The 18,804-nt window shown below is 33.8% G+C and overlaps 1 protein-coding gene across 2 annotated transcripts in view; it reads left to right on the top strand.

Annotated features, from left to right (window-relative positions):
- TOP2B (DNA topoisomerase II beta) overlaps nucleotides 1-18,804 on the top strand; it is a 72,554-nt gene that overhangs the window by 46,844 nt on the left and 6,906 nt on the right. For both annotated transcript variants that reach the window (XM_039480130.2, XM_039480129.2), the window contains exons 21-32: nucleotides 150-381; nucleotides 2,925-3,059; nucleotides 3,678-3,878; nucleotides 4,849-5,044; nucleotides 5,187-5,278; nucleotides 8,091-8,246; nucleotides 8,389-8,472; nucleotides 11,528-11,722; nucleotides 14,057-14,201; nucleotides 14,415-14,576; nucleotides 16,356-16,557; nucleotides 17,579-17,658. In XM_039480130.2, the coding sequence (XP_039336064.2) occupies nucleotides 150-381; nucleotides 2,925-3,059; nucleotides 3,678-3,878; nucleotides 4,849-5,044; nucleotides 5,187-5,278; nucleotides 8,091-8,246; nucleotides 8,389-8,472; nucleotides 11,528-11,722; nucleotides 14,057-14,201; nucleotides 14,415-14,576; nucleotides 16,356-16,557; nucleotides 17,579-17,658 (1,880 nt within the window). The remainder of the gene's footprint in view (nucleotides 1-149; nucleotides 382-2,924; nucleotides 3,060-3,677; nucleotides 3,879-4,848; nucleotides 5,045-5,186; nucleotides 5,279-8,090; nucleotides 8,247-8,388; nucleotides 8,473-11,527; nucleotides 11,723-14,056; nucleotides 14,202-14,414; nucleotides 14,577-16,355; nucleotides 16,558-17,578; nucleotides 17,659-18,804) is intronic.

The following is an 18,804-nucleotide window of genomic DNA, read 5'->3' as shown; positions in this document are numbered from 1 at the left end:
AAATTTTATTGTTAAGCATATGTAGTGAAAATTAATAAAAATGCATTCTCTTTAAAAATTTTTTTTTACACTGTAAAGTTTTTAATTATGTATAAAGTTTTATTCCCCAAAGCCATGACATTTTTTGATTTTCTTTTTCTTTTAATTAGCTCTTTAGCAAGACTACTTTTTCCTGCTGTGGATGACAACCTGCTTAAGTTTCTTTATGATGATAATCAACGTGTAGAGCCTGAGTGGTATATTCCTATAATTCCCATGGTTTTAATAAATGGTGCTGAGGGCATTGGTACTGGATGGGCTTGTAAACTACCCAACTATGATGCTAGGGAAATTGTGAACAATGTCAGACGAATGCTAGATGGCTTGGATCCTCATCCCATGGTAATTATTTGGAACTCATTATTTATTTAACAAATAATGTGTAAATTACAAAGTCCAGTCATTTTAGAAAAGTAATGGAACATTTTTATTTTAGAATATATTACAGACCATAAAGACTTAGGGTATAATTTGATATGTGCCTACAGTAAAAGGTATGAACTTTGGAATGAGCTTGGAGGTAAGTTTCAAGGGGAGAAACTTTATTTTAATTTAGAAACACCCCACATTCTAGGTTTTCAAATTTCTAAACCATGTATTAACAGAAAACAGTGCTTTTCTGGGCCGGGCATGGTGGCTCACACCTGTAATCCCAGCACTTTGGGAGGCCAAGGCAGGCGGATCATGAGGTCAGGAGATCAAGACCATCCTGGCCAAGATGGTAAAACCCCATCTCTACTAAAAACAGGAAAAAATTGGCTGGGCGTGGTGGCGCATGCGTGTAGTCCCAGCTACTCGGGAGGCTGAGGCAGGAGAATTGCTTGAACCCAGGAGATGGAAGTTGCAGTGAGCTGAGATCATGCCTGTGTGACAGTGTGAGACTGTCTGAAAAAACCAAAACCAAAACCAATGCTTTTCTGATAAAATTATGTGTAGCTTTGTTTCTGTTCTCAAACTACCTCTTCTTCTTAGTTTGTAAGGATGCTTAAAAACATATTGTATTAATTAGTGTACCGTTTGTAAAAAGACAAAAAACAAACTACATTATACATATTTTAATGTATCCCCATTTAAAAAATCTTTATTCTTTTTTTGTATCATTCACTGTTCTCAGATCTTCTCCAAGAAAAATGTCATTCTTTCCTCCCCATGATTTAAAATTGCCTGGATATTTCCCTTATGATATACTTAAATAAAAGTACATTTTGTTACTAAAATAATGCTTATTGTGGAAAATACAGATAAGAAAAGAGGAAAAAAATTCATAAACCTACAATATAGAGACAAATGTAATATTTTGATATTTTTTCCAAGTTTTTATTTTTATATTTTAAAAGTTATTCTTGTAGCATTAAGACATATATTCTGCTTTTTCTCTTAAATACTTTAAAATATTTCTAATATAAACAAATTTTTAATGATAATGTTTTACTGAAATGGTTTTGGATTTTTAAATGTATTTTAGATTGTTAAGCTAGTGTATTTGATCAATACATTCTTCTTATGTGCCTACTATGCATATCAAACTGCTAAGTGGTAAGATAAAGAGCTGTGGTTTTTTTCTTTGAAAAATAATTGTCAAGACATCAAAGCATCAAGACTTGGAGTTTACAGTGACAAAATATTTTGATAGTTGCTCAGTATGTCAGAAGAAATGTCCTATGCTATATGCTCTTTTTCTTTTTCTGTCTTTTTTTTTTTTTTTTTTTTTTTTTTTTGAGATAGAGTCTCACTCTGTCACCCAGGACTGTAGTACAGTGGTGCAATCTCGGCTCACTGCAGCCTCCTCTTTCCAGGTTCAAGTGATTCTCCTGCCTCAGCCTCCTGAGTAGCTGCGGCCACAGGCATGTGCCACCATGCCTGGCTGATTTTTGTATTTTTAATAGAGATGGTGTTTCACAGTGTTGGCCAGGCTGGCCTTGAACTCCTGGCTTAAGTGATCTGCCTGCTGTAGCCTCCCAAGTGCTGGGATTACAGGCGTGAGCCACTGTGCCTGGACTATATACTCAATTTCTTAACGATAATAATGAATAAGAATTTTAGAGGAGGCCAGGTGCAGTGACTCATGCCTATAATCCCACACTTTGGGAGGCCGAGCTGGGCAGATCACTATCTCAGGAGTTGGAGACCAGCCTGGACAACCCTGTCTCTACACAAGTACAAAAATTAACTGGACATGGTGTCACATAACTGTAACCCCAGCTACTTGGGAGGCCTGAGGTAGGAGGATCGCTTGAGCCCAGGTGGTTGAGGCTCCAGTGAGCTGAGATCATGCCACTACACTCCAGCCGGTGTGAGAAAGTAGAGACCCTGTCTCGAAACAAACAAACAAAATTTAGAAGAGGGAGACTTGTAATTCAGTTGGGAAGGATGAGTAAGATTTATGTAGATGAATGGAGTGGGGTTGGGGGCTGAATATGTGTCAGGGTTTGTGGACAGGTTGAGAGTGAGAATATTCAAAATATTCAAGCAAAATGTGGGAGAAGAGTATTGATTTTGTAAGACAAGTCATTAGAGACAAAATAGCCAGATTGGATCCAGACTTAGGGAATGCTTTCAATGTAAGGCCCAAGAAGTTTGAATTTAAAGGATATTGATCTAGGGGAGAAGGAGATCTAGGGGAAGTAGGCTGAAAGAAAGTACTTTTCTCGAAAGACTAGGAAAGAGGATGCTAACATTGTGAGATTGGGGGATGTTCAGGTTATATTAACATAAGCTGTGAATTCAAGATCAGTTGATAAGTTGGAAAGGGACAATTGATGGTTGAGAAATTCTGTATCCCTTATGTTAATCTGTCAGTGTTAGACCGTGGATTAAGGGGCATTCAGACATGGTACTGGTACTCCAGAGAGAAGTCAGTGCTTTATTTCCATTTTTCTCTACAGCTTCCAAACTACAAAAACTTTAAAGGCACGATCCAAGAACTTGGTCAAAACCAGTATGCAGTCAGTGGTGAAATATTTGTAGTGGACAGAAACACAGTAGAAATTACAGAGCTTCCGGTTAGAACTTGGACACAGGTTAGTGTAAATAAGTGATCTGATTATGGGAAGGGCAGTGTATTAAGCAGTTTTTTCTGGTAAGGATAATTCTACCATTGTTTGTCCTAAGCTTGCATAGTGTTTACAAATTCCTGTACTTTCTTTTACCCTTCAATTGAATTTGTGCTTTGAATATTCAAATAGTAATTATATCTAAATAGTGTAGTATGACTTAGGTAAGGCTTTTATAGACTATTATCTTGGTATTTATCTTAAAATGATAGGAGTAGAATATGACATAGTGCTATTTATTCTTATAAATATGGTCAGTAAATTCAAGTATCAGCTTTATAGATCTAAAAGCATGCATGTCATCTCTTGTCAGTTATAGTTGATGTCATCCTTTTCATACTCTCAGCCTTTATCTTGTCCTTTGGAGTATGAGTGGATCAGCGCCATTACTTCTTATGTCATTTTCCACTACTGAGATCCTTGTATATTGTGTTCTATGGTGATTGGACAGAAGATGATAGAGTTCGAGGTTTCCTTTTTAATTCCCCATGAGAGATGAGAATTTTCAGAAGACTATATGGCTTGTAATATGAGAACATGAGAGTGTATCATGAAAAGAATCACTTATTTTTAAATCTTTTATAGGTATATAAAGAACAGGTTTTAGAACCTATGCTAAATGGAACAGATAAAACACCAGCATTAATTTCTGATTATAAAGAATATCATACTGACACAACTGTGAAATTTGTGGTGAAAATGACTGAAGAGAAACTAGCACAAGCAGAAGCTGCTGGATTGCATAAAGTTTTTAAACTTCAAACTACTCTTACCTGTAATTCCATGGTAATTTATTGGATTTACTATTAATTTAATCTTTCTTGCATGGTATAAGTTGGATTATTATAATTGGTTTCATAATATGAGTGGCTATTGTAAGCCTGAATGCATTTTTTTTTTCCCTGCAGATTTGCTAAAGATTCTAGGGGCATATTCCTTTCTTCTGGTATTTTCCACTGCCCTTACTCTCAACTCTCTGTTTATGCTTCTGGGCTTGAACATACAAGATACATACACACTTAAACTCATGGACTAAAAATTATGAGAGTGGTTATTGCGGGGTCTTTGTGTACTTTATGCCTACCTCTATTAGCATTTTAATTATACAGTACTCATAACTCTAATCTGCTTTATTAAACTTAGATATTTATCTTTATTTATACAACTGGGGAGGAAGGCAGTTATTCAAGTTCCATTCCAAATTAGCTTTTAGATTTAAAAAAGAGTAAAAGTTCAGCAGTAGTACAGTGGCTGAGAAAAAGTGTCATAATCTGCTGAGAAAAGCTGGTAGAAGAAAGAAAAAGGATAGAGAGGGAGTTTGAGTGACTGGGATATAGCACAAGTAGATAAAAAAGAGAAGGGGGCAAACGCACATCCACAGAATCTATGGGGGAGGAAAAACTAACATTTTTAAGCTTAGCAACAGAATACATATGTTTTCAGTTTGGGGAAGAACCATTTTTGTAGGTGGTTTTATGGCTACTTTAAGAGCCGTTTTTTAAAAGGCCTGTTTTTGTCTTTGAAAATGATTTCTATTTTAAATATTTTCGTGGTTGTGAGAATTGAATTTATCAGCTTGCAGTCACCAAAGGAGTATTTACAGAAGTGTGCCTAATAGTTTGGTTCTATTTGGTTTTTAGGGGTAGTCTGTGTTCGTAGAAGTGCATTATGGTTATTTTAATTATCATAGATGTTATGTAAGTTAAAATACCAGTACAGATTTATATAATATGCAAAATATTTGTGTTTTGCTTAGGTACTCTTTGATCATATGGGATGTCTGAAGAAATATGAAACTGTACAAGACATTCTGAAAGAATTCTTTGATTTACGATTAAGTTATTATGGTTTACGTAAGGAGTGGCTTGTGGGAATGTTGGGAGCAGAATCTACAAAGCTTAACAATCAAGCTCGTTTCATTTTAGAGAAGATACAAGGAAAAATTACTATAGGTAAGATAAAACCTTTAAAAATTTGAACACTAGTTAAAATGGAAAAAGCTTTATTAATAGAAGACATTTTTATCAGTAGAATATAAGCAAATACAAATTGAATCTCTTATCTTGATCCTAACTTTATTTTTCCCTCACATAGAGAATAGGTCAAAGAAAGATTTGATTCAAATGTTAGTCCAGAGAGGTTATGAATCTGACCCAGTGAAAGCCTGGAAAGAAGCACAAGAAAAGGTAATCATTTGCAGAAAAAGACATTCAGAGAAGCTTTTAAAAGCAACGTCCAAAACAAACAAAAATTTAACCCCTGAATTTTAAACTTAGTACTACTAAAGGTGCTGAATTACCTGTTCAGAGACTGAAGTCTTCTGTTTGTCCACAGAACAGATATAGTACAGGAATTTTTAGTATACACCCACCACAAAGCGCTTGGCCAGTGTGACTCGGCCAGAGCCTGGAGAAATGGCTCCAGGTGTGAGACGGTAGCTCAGTCTCCTTGGCCTTTTTTCCTGAGTTTGCCATTAAAAGTTGTGGTGGTGGTGGTTTTTGTGAGGTACATGTATATTATCTGGGAACAAGACTGGTCGCATCCAGAATCAGCCTGTGTTTGAAATATGGCATCCAGTCATCCCTCACTTGATCTGGTTTTGGTTAATACTGGGAAGACAACAGACAAAGTGTTTATTATTATAGACAGTATTTATCAAACACCAAGCTTTGCCTCATGCTTAGATTATTGGCCAGAGGTTTAAACCCTGGAACTTCAAATTAAAAGTCTGATGTTTTCTTCAGTAGATTGCCCATTGCAGATTAAGAAATAGTAATAGTAGTTAAGTGAATGGGATATTGAAATGTTGAGATTCCCCTCAATAAATTTTTTGATATTTTAGATAACTAAAAGAAAAATTTAAACAATACAACATTGTGATTGAGAACAGAAATATATTACAGAAGAGGAAGAAAATTTGAGTGATTAATTTTTTGGTTATTAGATTATTTGTACATACATGATTCTGATAACATCTTTAAAAAAATAGTTACAATTATGTGACATAACTTGACCCTTTACATTTCCCTGTACTTGAGTTCTCAATCATGTTTTTATATTTTTCATCAAACTACATTGAAATATTGCTTTTGTTTACATTTTTTAGTTTGAAGTCAATAAAAGCCATATATTGCAGTGAGTAAGATTAGAATAAGTTTTATAGGATAGCAAATAAATATTAAGATAATAGGCTTATTCATTATTTGAAGAAAATGGGGTAGGACAAGATGGGCACATTCAGAATTAAGATGATTGAAGCCCTCTGTTTTCCTCTTAATGTGTTTTATTGTATTGTTAAACCCCAAATTATAGTTTCTACAACACTTGCCCTTCTGTATCACTGTTGGTTTAAACTATATCTTTTTTATAAAAAAAGTAACAAGTAAGCTGCTGAATTTTTATTGCTTAGTTTTAAAAGATAGAGATTTCTACAGTTTAAGAATGTCCTTCTGGTGGAAGGTAGATTTTGTGGGTAAAGCATAGCTTGATTTTAGTTATTACATTACCACCATCAGAATTTTTTCAGCGTCTTAGCCATGTGTACATTTTGGGGAGTTCAGGTAACAAAAGGAACTGCTCTTACAAGAGTGTCCTATTATACAGAGTTGGAGAAAAGAGAATTATAAAGTAGCTAATTAGAAGATTAAAGTTTTTTATAAAGCATAATGGAATTTTGTCATTAGAACTTGCAAAGTTTATTTTTTAATTTCTGGAAGTGTCCTTAGTCATATTTCTGTTAATGATAGATACACATATTCATAGAGCACTTATTAACAATATTTTGGGTATAGTCAAAACCTAGATCAAATAGACCTCCAAAATGTGGGTCTAAACAGGATTTTGTTGCATCCTATTAATATTTTTATAGTTGCTAACCTGAATACTCCATAGCAGCATACTGTTTCATGAAGAATTTCTCAAAAGTGTAAAATTATTCATTTGTCATAAGTTATCTAAGTACTTATTAATCATCTATCAACTCAACAATAGCATTCCTTATTTGGCTAATGTGGCTTAATAAAATTTATAGTTTTTGTTGTATAATGAAGCATCTTGCTTTGCAATTTTAATTTTATCTTATTTCTAAAGTACACCTAAACTGTACTTTGTGTATATACATCATTTTACTTACAAATTTTAATTATAAAATCGCTTTTTTTCTCTCTCTCTTTTGGTTACCAAAAGTGAACTTTTTGCTTTATGGAGTGTCATGGTTAACTCAGTCATTTAAAATTATCTGAGTGTCTTAACTTAGATAAAATTTTATTTAATGGCTATTGGTATTTTAAAAATTTAAAGGTGTTATCACCTAAAAAACTTTTTAAAAATTCATTGTATTTTGAAATTCAGTATTAGCAGAAGAGGATTTTTTTGTTGCAGCTGTTTCTATAGAAAAGGGCCTGATGAATAAAATTTTAGCAAAAACCCTGACGAAATTCTTACTCTAACTCACCAACTCTTAAATTCTTAAGTGGACTTTCTCTGAGTACTGATGTGAATATTCTTGCTTTAGAGAATTTTTGTTATGAATTCACCATCAGTGAGTGAATGTACCTTAACATATTTATTATAACTGTAAAATATTTTTTATAAGTGGTATTTATTTTCTATTTCAGTGTTCATTCCCTCACCAGTAAAAAAATCTGACAAGATGCAGTGATAAAACATTAATTCTACTCTATTAATTTTGAAATGTGATATCCTCTCATTTTGTTACTTAGTACTTGAGGAAATCAGTTAATTTTTCATCAGATTCCTGAGTAAATAGGGATAGAATATACTATTTCTTATGAAGATCTTACTTTGCATCTTTAGCAAATGTTAAACTTTTTATAAGGAAATATATTTTTATAGGTAATCTAAAATAACCCCATTATCCTGAAGATGTAAGCATTTATAGTGTAGCACTGGTAGAATTTTAAACTAATTATTCGATAAAATTCAACATTAATTTGATACTATACAAGACTTTAATATAAAATTTGTTATTTTTTACAGGCAGCAGAAGAGGAAGAAACACAAAACCAACACGATGATAGTTCCTCCGATTCAGGAACTCCTTCAGGCCCAGATTTTAATTATATTTTAAATATGTCTCTGTGGTCTCTTACTAAAGAAAAAGTTGAAGAACTGATTAAACAGAGAGATGCAAAAGTATGAACTTTTGTGGGTTAAATAGTTTGAAACTGTTTCAGTGTTACCTGTATCTTTTTCTTTTTCCAAAAATAAGTATTTTGATTTATCCTTTATACGTTTTAAAACTATTGAATATTTAAACTATTACCTTTTTTTATAGGGGCGAGAGGTCAATGATCTTAAAAGAAAATCTCCTTCAGATCTTTGGAAAGAAGATTTAGCAGCATTTGTTGAAGAGCTGGATGTAGGTTAAGTCTCTATTAAAATATATTTGGCAAAGTAATGTTTATGAACAAGAATGAAATTATTTTAAATTATCTTAAAGTTTTCTTTAACTGTGCAGGTTAATTGTTTATAAACTGAGTTAGGATTAAGCTTCTAGTTACATGAAGTTACAAAGAACTTGTATGGAGGAATTTAAATGCTATGGTATTGAAATTTAGAGTAAATTAAATCTACTTTCAATTAGTTAAAAATTTTTTAACTGACTTAGATTAAATAATTGATTCAGTTTGATGTTTTCCTGAAAAGAGAAAAGACTAATTAATATAAGTACTTTGACTTTAGGAGTAGAATAATAGTCTCTTTAACAGGAATTTGAATGTTTTCATGTTATGGTTTTCTCCAAGTAGAATTTTAATTTAAAAAATAAAAAAAAAAATAGAGCTAAAATATTAAAAGCAAACCTTTCTAAAATTGCCCACTTTAAATATTAGAATTAAATTAATGGTAGCAGTATGAATAATTTTTGAGTGGCAAAATGTAAAATACCATTTAATACTCATGTTACAAAGGCCGGGCGCGGTGGCTCAAGCCTGTAATCCCAGCACTTTGGGAGGCCGAGGCGGGTGGATCACGAGGTCGAGAGATCGAGACCGTCCTGGTCAACATAGTGAAACCCCGTCTCTACTAAAAATACAAAAAATTAGCTGGGCATGGTGGCGCGTGCCTGTAATCCCAGCTACTCGGGAGGCTGAGGCAGGAGAATTGCCTGAACCCAGGAGGCGGAGGTTGCGGTGAGCCGAGATCGCGCCATTACACTCCAGCCTGGGTAACAAGAGCGAAACTCTGTCTCAAAAAAAAAAAAAAAAAAAAAAAAAAAATACTCATGCTACTTTTTTATTAAGTTGCTTACTTATTTTATTGTCTACATGCTCTGCTTTAACTTGGATGGTCTAGGTCAGAATTAAAACTCTTATCAAGTGTGGTATATTAGTTCCCTAAAGAATTTAGAATTTTTTAATGCTATTTTTCTGGGCTCCTTGAATGATCTTTCCAGTGCTGCAATGTAAGTCTTCCTTGATTTGTGCTTTCCTTATATTGTTCACTAATTAGATTTTTGCACATTTTTCTGCTGAGTTATTTATTTAAAAATTAAAAATGAAGCCTTCATATAGTAAAAGAAGAATTACTCCTATTATTGATATTCTGATATTGCTTTAAATTTGATCACTAATATAGTGAAACACCAGCAATGTTTTGTAGTTATGCTTATAAATTTCCCCAATATTGAAAAGTCATTGTTCAAAATAACCCTAGCAAAAATACTCTTTCACTTTTAATTTATCATCTTATTTTATTTGCCAATTAATGAAATCGATCCAAACAACTTATTTAAAATCTGATAGGTGTATTTTTAACATCTAAAAAGATTGAGACTTAAATTTTATGTCTCTCGGTATCATTTAAAGTCTAATGATACCATTAATGGAATATCTATTGTACACTGGCACAGCATTTTGTGTAATGCTCAGAGTGACCCTCACCACAACCTCAAAGGAATAAGGTTATTTTTAACCTATTATGTAGATAAGGATACTAAACTTAGAGAGGTTAAGTCACTGTCTTAGGAATTATATCATTATAGAATTACTCATCCTCTCAGACACCCACTCTCTTCATTTCTAAAATGGGGATCACAGGATATTTAAATGTCTGACACATGGTGGATACCCCAAAATCTGGCTGTTTTGTTTTGAGACAGGGCCTTGCTCTGTCACCCAGGCTGGAGTACAGTGGCACATCACAGCTCATTGCAACCTCAACCACTCAGGCTCAAGCAGTCCTTCTACCTCAGCCTCATGAATAGCTGGGACATGTGTGACACCATATCTGGCTAACTATTTTGTGTAGAGATGAGGTTTTGCTGTGTTGCCCAGGCTGGTCTCAAACTCCTGGGCTCAAGTGACCCACTCACCTTGGCCTCCCACACTGCTGGGATTATAGGTGTGAGCCACTGCACCTGTCCTTTGTTATTTCCTGAGGATACGTAACTAGTAAGTGGAAGTGCAGTTGAAATCAGAACTGTCTGATTTTAAAGCTTGGGTAATTTCTATTAAACTATTGTGCTACAAAGATCTTTTTGAAAATCTGTAAAGATGGTTGGGTACTATGGCTCAAGCCTGTAATCCCAGCACTTTGGGAGACCAAGGCGGGCATATCATCTGAGGTTGGGAGTTTGAGATCAGCCTGACAAACATGGAGAAACCTCATCTCTACTAAAAATACAAAATTAGCTGGACATAGTGGCACATGCCTGTAATCCCAGCTACTCAGGAGGCTGAGGCAGGAGAATCGCTTGAACCCCAGAGGCAGAGGTTATGGCAAGCTGAGATCATGTCATTGCACCGAACCTTGGGCAACAAGAGTGAAACTCCATCTCAAAAAAAAAAAAAAAAAAAAAAAAACTAAAGAAATGTCATTTTTTCTTTGTGCCGTTCAAAGGCTAGTTGAAGGAGTAATTCTGGCAAATGCAGAATCTAGTATATTAATCATGATTACATCCTTATTTATCATTACATAGACCCTCTTAAGTTCAGTCTAACTATATTGGCACTTTTAATTTCTCATACTTTCTGACTTTAATTTACATTTATGAGTTTTTAAAAAATATTTTCTATTATGACTAAAGCAATAGAAAAGAATAGTTTCATACTTATTAATAGAAATACTTTTATGTGTGATTTGCTAGAATTTTAATGATACTAATTTATTAGAGGTCTTGATTCCAAAATCATGGGACTCTAGAATTGGCAGAGACTATTTAGGTCGTTTAGTCACTGTTCCTCCTCGTATTACAAATTGGAAGCTAGTTAGATGAATTGGGATTACAACCCCGGTCTTCTGATTTAGAATTCTTTAGTTTTTTTCTATCATTTAATCTTGGATTAGGTAAGTTAAAAAGAAAACTTTATTCTTTACTGAGTGAATAACATTTGTTTCAATATTTTATGAAGTAGTAATTATCTTTTCTGAGAAGTTGTTTATGTCCCTTCTACTGCCTTATAATTATACTTTAGAAAGTGGAAGCTCAAGAACGAGAAGATATTCTGGCTGGAATGTCTGGAAAAGCAATTAAAGGTAAAGTTGGCAAACCCAAGGTAAAGAAACTTCAATTGGAAGAGACAATGCCCTCACCTTATGGCAGAAGAATAATTCCTGAAATTACAGCTATGAAGGCAGATGTCAGCAAAAAGTTGCTGAAGAAGAAGAAGGTATGACATACCTCTTGTCATTGATAGACTCACCTTTATAATGAAACATACATATGATTCTAAAAATTTTACTGTGTGCTTAAATCATATTTTGTTCAAAGTACATTTCAATGGTAATAAGAAATCATTCTGTGACAGCAGTTGATCTATAGAAGACAACATATTGGTAAAGGATCCCATATTGTAAAGAGCTACTTAATTCAGTTTTTAAAATGAGGAATAGAAACACTCCACTCAGCTGTCTTCTCAGTTAAAATCTTGTAAGCCAAAATTAAAAAAAAAAAACCACACACAATGAGTATATTAACTTTAAAGTATAAACTTTAGTTCTATGTCATAGTTCATTAAAGAAGACTTGGTGGAAAGGGTCTGTTTGGCTTACAAAATACTCTGTTATCTTTCACTATTTACTTGGTTTTCTTCTTAAACAACTACTAAACACATCCTAGGTCATTGGCACTGATAGGTGCTATTGAGGATTTTGAAAAAGAGACACTGAGCTAACCTCAAGCAGGGTGAACCAGCATTAGCCAGAAGAAGGAAACATCAGAGAAAAATGTTCAGAGCTGAGGAAATAGGGTACATGTTGGTCTTAAAGAGAGAGGCTAATGTTTTTGGACAGGTTGATTTTTAGAATCCAGGGAGTATACATTTAGATGTGTCCAACAAATAGGTGGGAATAGAGCCTTTTTACTAGAGCTTGGGAAATGAGCCTAAAGAGCTAGAGAGATTGGAGAGTTCTCTGTACAGAGCTCATATTTGAAGTGGAGGCACATTTTGATACCAGAGTGGGCACACTCTTCTACTGTTCTGATAAACTGAGGTCTATACGACTTTGCTCTTACTCCGTTCCCCACTGCATACAGGTTCATTTACCCAACACTCTTGCATGTCTCCTTTGGAAAATGGCTTCTTTTCAGTTGGTGTTAGATTCATTTCGCTGTACTCTCTTCTCTACCTGACGTGGTCCCCTCAAGTAACCTCATTTATGCCCAGAGCTTATTCCATTCATATTGATGGCCCCTAAATTTATGTTCCTAAGCTGTAATGCCCTTAGGAGTGCCAAGCTCATAGCCACTTGAATGCTCGAAGCCCATCAAACTCAGCGTCTCTGAAACGACCCATTATCATGATTTTAGAATCTATTTTTTGCCTTCTCCCAGTTAATGAGACTATCAGCCATCACAGATGTAAGCCAGAAACTTCGGAGTTTTCTCATTTAATCAGTAACTAAGTCCTCTTGACTGCCTACTAAGTAATTCCAAAATCTACCCCCTTATCTTGGTCCCCATTTGACACTGCCTGAGAATTCTGTTTTCTCTGAGATAGTTTAAAGTGGTCCTCTTAACTCTCTCAGTTTGTAGTCTTTTAATCATGATTTCTACTCTTTTCTACTTCATTCCTTTAAGTTCTATATTTTACTACTAAAATGAAAATTCTAAAAAGTCAGTCTGATTGTTACGCTTAAAACTCTTCGGTGACTCCCCGCTGACTATGCACAGATTCTTGGTATACAGTGTTAGCACCTGCATGCCTCCCTGTGTTTCTCCTCCTGGCCACTTTGTTCTCACCTTTCTTGAATTCTAGCAGACGATTGCCTATGTTTAGAAACCCAAATTCTTTAAACATTTAATTCATGTTGGATCTGCCGGGATTGCCCTTTCCTCCTTGCTTCTTCTCACCTGGCAAACTTACACGATTCTTTTAGAACTCAAGTCAGAAAAGGTACTTCTCCATGGAGGCTTTTTTGACCCTGCCTTAAGCAGGGTTTCTTACTTCTCCCCTTGGGCCACAGCTGTACCAGCCTCTGTATTTGTTATTTCTATTGCAATGACTCATCCTTTTTATGTGCCTCTGTGGTTTTTTTTGTTTTATTACCCCATAGTCTTAAGGTTGGGGACTGCCTTACAGTGCCTAGCAATACAAGACATATGTTACTTATTTTCCTTCAATAATTTGAAGATTTTTAAATAGTATATAGAGGTCTGCCTGAGCTGTAGGAACTTATTTTGCAGATACTTTTTAGCTATTGGTTTGGAAATCCCTCTGATAATCAGAAGCTGCCTTCATATTTTTTATGGTTGCTTCTAAGTAGCTGTGATTTCACTGAATGTAATGGAAAATTAGAGTTGTATGCAATATTATTTATTATAGATAGGTGAAGTAAAGTGAAAGAAAACATGTTCTGATCAAAGCCAGTTGTTAGGACCTCAGCAGAATCACATTTTTTAAACTTAACTGATTTGAAGGAGCTATCTGTTGATTAAAATTATTACCTTTAAAATATGCGTGTTTTATTTTTACTCATGGTTTCAGTTTCTTTTTAATATGTAGGGTGATCTTGATACTGCAGTAGTAAAAGTGGAATTTGATGAAGAATTCAGTGGAGTGCCAGTAGAAGGTGCAGGAGAAGAGGCATTGACTCCGTCTGCTCCTGTAAATAAAGGTCCCAAACCCAAAAGGGAGAAGAAGGAGCCTGGTGAGAAATTAGTACAGTTTTTTGTGTGTGAGAGAGAAAAACTCTATGTATAGAATATTACTAGATTCTTTTGACTGTGCTCTTTTTCTGCTAGTTGAAATAATGCCTTCAATTTTCATAAACGTTTATAATGAACCTTTTATTATAAAAATTTTACTAATGACATTTGTATAAATATGGATACATATCTTACTGCTATTCTTTTGCTTTTAGGTACCAGAGTGAGAAAAACACCTACATCATCTGGTAAACCTACTGCAAAGAAAGTGAAGAAACGGAATCCTTGGTCAGATGATGAATCCAAGTCAGAAAGTGATTTGGAAGAAACAGAACCTGTGGTTATTCCAAGAGATTCTTTGCTTAGGAGAGCAGCCGGTAGTGTAACACATTTAATATTACTGTATATTACAGTTTAACCTATACATTGGTATTGTTAGTATTATCAGTGGTGTTTAAGTACTAAGTCATTACCGTTTCAGAAGTTACAGTTAGGAAGAAGAAAAAAATTGCTTTACAGAACGGTCTTTTAGCAAAGTTGGACTTGAAACATATTTCTCTAAAGATTTTCTTACTGATTTTTATTATAAAGTTTGATTTATATTTGTTCCACAGTTTGAAGATGTTTGGAGAAAAATGTACCTTGCTACGATACCAGCAATGATAGATCTATTATATTAGAAGTGCTTTATGGTTTTGTTTTTGTTTGGTTTGCTACCCCTTGTATCATGAAGAATGTCCTCCTGCTTTAAGAGTCTGAGTACATAGTTCTCTTTTAGATCATGATAGTGCTATGGCTGAAATGCAGAATCCCATTTTTGCTATTGTATTAATATAGTACAGTTAAGAATATAATTTGATTCTCAATATTCATTAACAAGAAGTGTTCTAGTTATTAACATCTATTGAGTTTTCTGTTTTGTACACTCTTCTGAAATTTTGTTATTTGGAAATTTGTCCTAGTTTATGAAAATGATTGATACAACATTGTGGGTGTTTACCTCTGGGAAATACATTTTTAATTATATCAAGCCTTAAATTCTTTGGTTCTGTAATCACCAAGTGATTGAATTTCTTTCCCTGATGTACATAGGTAGCATAATATAGGTGAGTCTTTAATATGAGTGATGTAAGTTAAATTACATTAAATGCTTTAAAACTATATTTACATACATAAAAAATGAAGTGTAGATTTAAATAACATCCAAGTAATTTAAAAATTTTATTCCATAATACATGCTATAAATTATAATCAAACTGATTTTCTTTATAGCAATATACCTTTCACTATAATTGGTATCTTTAAAAGCATTGTATTATTATTTTGTGAATATATTGAGGTCTTTATGTCTCCTGTCTGTTCTCATCTAAAAAACTACCGTCTTCCTATTATTTCATAGTAAAACTAACTCTGAAGAGAAGATGGAAGTTTTTATCCAAAAAGTTAAGAGAAAGTTTAGGGCTCGATACTATGGCTCATGCCTGTAATCCCAGCACTTTGGGAGGCTGAGGGGTGTGGATCACTTGAGGCCAGGAGTTCAAGACCAGTCTGGGTAACATGGCAAGACACCGTGTCTAAAAATGGATTTTTTAAAATCAGCCAGGGATGGTGGCACACCTACAGTCCCAGCTACTCAGTAGGCTGAGGTGTGAGGATTGCTTGAGCCAGGAATTTGAGGCTACGGTGAGCTATGATCATACCACTGCCTTCCCTGCCCAGGCAGCAGAACAAGACTCTGTCCCAAAAGCCAAGAACGTTTAGCACTTTTAATATAACTGTAAAATTTGTTGTGATTGCAAAAATGGGAAACATTATATTTGTTGTCATTTGTATGATGGCCACATGAGACAAGGCCAAATTGATTACTTTTCTCAGTGTTTTTGATTATTAAGTATGTCATTAAGTACATTAGTTTATCCCCTTCTAACATGCACATCATTACCCAGTAGCCTCCTGGAAAGTATAAGACAGACATTAACACTACCAAACAACTAAGGCCAAAGTTGTTGGCTTTTATTCTCTAAATGCTTGCCTTTTTTTCCTATGGTATTTTTAGAGATAGCTGGAATAGACTTCAAATGCTTTATTGGTAATAATATTTCATGTAGATAAAGCTAGGATTTGAGTTTAACATTTATTTTTATTTTTCCTACTAGCTGAAAGACCTAAATACACATTTGATTTCTCAGAAGAAGAGGATGATGATGCTGATGATGATGATGATAATAATGATTTAGAGGAACTGAAAGTTAAAGCATCTCCCATAACAAATGATGGAGAAGATGAATTTGTTCCTTCAGATGGCTTGGATAAAGATGAATATACATTTTCACCAGGCAAATCAAAAACTACTCCAGAGTAAGTAATGAACCAACTGCTATTTCGTGATATGATTAGTTGTTGTAAACATTTGCTAAAGATAATATAGTGAGCTCTTCTAAGAAATGGTTATCATTCTAGGCAAGGTCTTCTTCGTGAGAGAATCAATGTTGTTAATATTGCAGCTGTTCCCATCACAGTTGCTATAGTTTAAAAGAAGGATTGGCAAACTTTCTCCATAAAGGGCTCAATAGTAAATGTTTTAGGCTTTGTGGGCCATGTTTCTGTCACAACTACTTAATGCTGTCATTCAAGTAAGAAAGCAGCCATAAACAATATGTAAATAAATGAATATAGCCATGTTTCAGTAAAATATTATTGACAAAAATAGGCAGCAGGCCCATGGGATATAATTGGACAACACTGGTTTTGAGAAAAGTTGCTGAGTCTTTAGAATTGGGAGGTTTGTTTCTTCCCTAAATTTGGCCTTGATAGATTTTTCTTGTTTTGGTAATTGTGAATACATCCAGGGTTTGAGGTTTGTGAACTGTTTTAGATTTTTTTTAAAAGTATTTGCTTACCTATTACAATTGGCCTTGATCCTGAAATAATTGCCCATCTGTAGTCTTGAATTAGAAATAGAATTGTTGCCTGGTGTGATGGGGATTCTCTCTTTCTCCTTGGGTTTTTGTCCATAATTTGCTGATCTTAAATTCTGGAATGGTTATGCCTATCAGCTATGTAGAAGTTGGTTTTATATTTTGAGTAACTTTAAACCATTGCTTAGTTTCTATTCTTTTTTATATTAAATAATTGATTTGTATGGTGTCAGTGTATATACATGGTGTGTGTACATGGATCGTGGGTATGTGTACACACTTTTACACATAAGAGAGAAAGAGTTTGATTACCCTCTCTTTAACAGAGAAAGAGAAAGAAATAAAAACTGAAGTTTTGTTCTGTGATTATAATCCTGCAGTACATATTACATATAATTTATCAGGATTGAAATCAGATATTCAAATTGTATCCTCTGTGGTGTTTATTTTCTTTCTAATAGAAAATCTTTGCATGACAAAAAAAGTCAGGATTTTGGAAATCTCTTCTCATTTCCTTCATATTCTCAGAAGTCAGAAGATGGTATGTTCATTTAGTCTTTTCATTGGTTATTGTATTATTGCTTTTAGACAAAACAGTAAATAAATCATTAGGTCACGATTTAACTTCAGAAGTTTTTATGAGTAGGAAACTTCCTTTTTATATTTTGCTCAAGATAATAAGGCTTATTTACTTTTTCTGACATGATTCCTAACTAATCGGTCAAAACAGGCATTAATTATGGAAGCATTTAGGTGGACAGGCAAATGCTTACATGGGTGTGTGTGTCTGTGTAGTGTTTTAATGAGAGGAAAGAAATAGAGAAATTTTGCAAGATTGAAATTTGATTTTCATGGGAATGTGAACATATATATGACAATTTTCTAAAGCTGTAAAGGGTACCAGTATGATTGCAGGTTGATTTTACTAAACCGCAGTTACCTGAGAGAGTAAAACCTTCATAAAAGCAAATTTAACTGGTGTATGTACTTTGTTTCCTGTATTTTTTTGTGTATGGAATTTTTAAGGTCACTTTACTTAATTGATTCACTATCATTTTTAATACATCTATACATTTAGACATATTTGGTACATGTTCTTTATAGGTAGATACTCATTTTTCACAGTGTGTCAAAGCAGTTATATAAACATTTATTTACATCCAACTAGTTATTTTAAAAGTTTGTGCTATGGTGTTAGGGAAGAACCGATTGATTAAACTAATTTGAGTGCAAAAGTAAACTGAAGGTAAGCCTGTATGCCTTTTAAATTAGTCATTAATAATATATTTAAAAATAGGAACACTTACTATCCTTTTAGATTTAAATGTTATTACTGATTCCTAAAATGGTTAATAGTATTACTTGTGGAGGTACTAAAATAATTCAGTGGAACATTTTCATATCCCATTTTAAAATAAATTGTCAGCATGTGTTTTGAATTGGTGAGTTATGTTTTAATTATTTAGCATTTAGGACTTTTAATTTTTACTACTTTATGTACTTCTGTGTTATTTCACCACATAGTTCACGTTTTTGGTATAAAACTGGTATTTTTTTCAGCTGTTTATATATTGTGTATTATCTGGTCACAAAATAGTAACAGAAAATCAATTATCTAGCTAAAGGGAAGTCATCAGTTAAAACAGTCAAAGTTTACTGAGAGAGCTTTACAACATCTCTTTGCTAA

This window comes from Saimiri boliviensis, chromosome 9 (genome assembly GCF_048565385.1).
Source record: "Saimiri boliviensis isolate mSaiBol1 chromosome 9, mSaiBol1.pri, whole genome shotgun sequence".
NCBI lineage: Eukaryota > Metazoa > Chordata > Mammalia > Primates > Cebidae > Saimiri > Saimiri boliviensis.
This window is presented reverse-complemented; position numbering and strand designations above follow the sequence as displayed.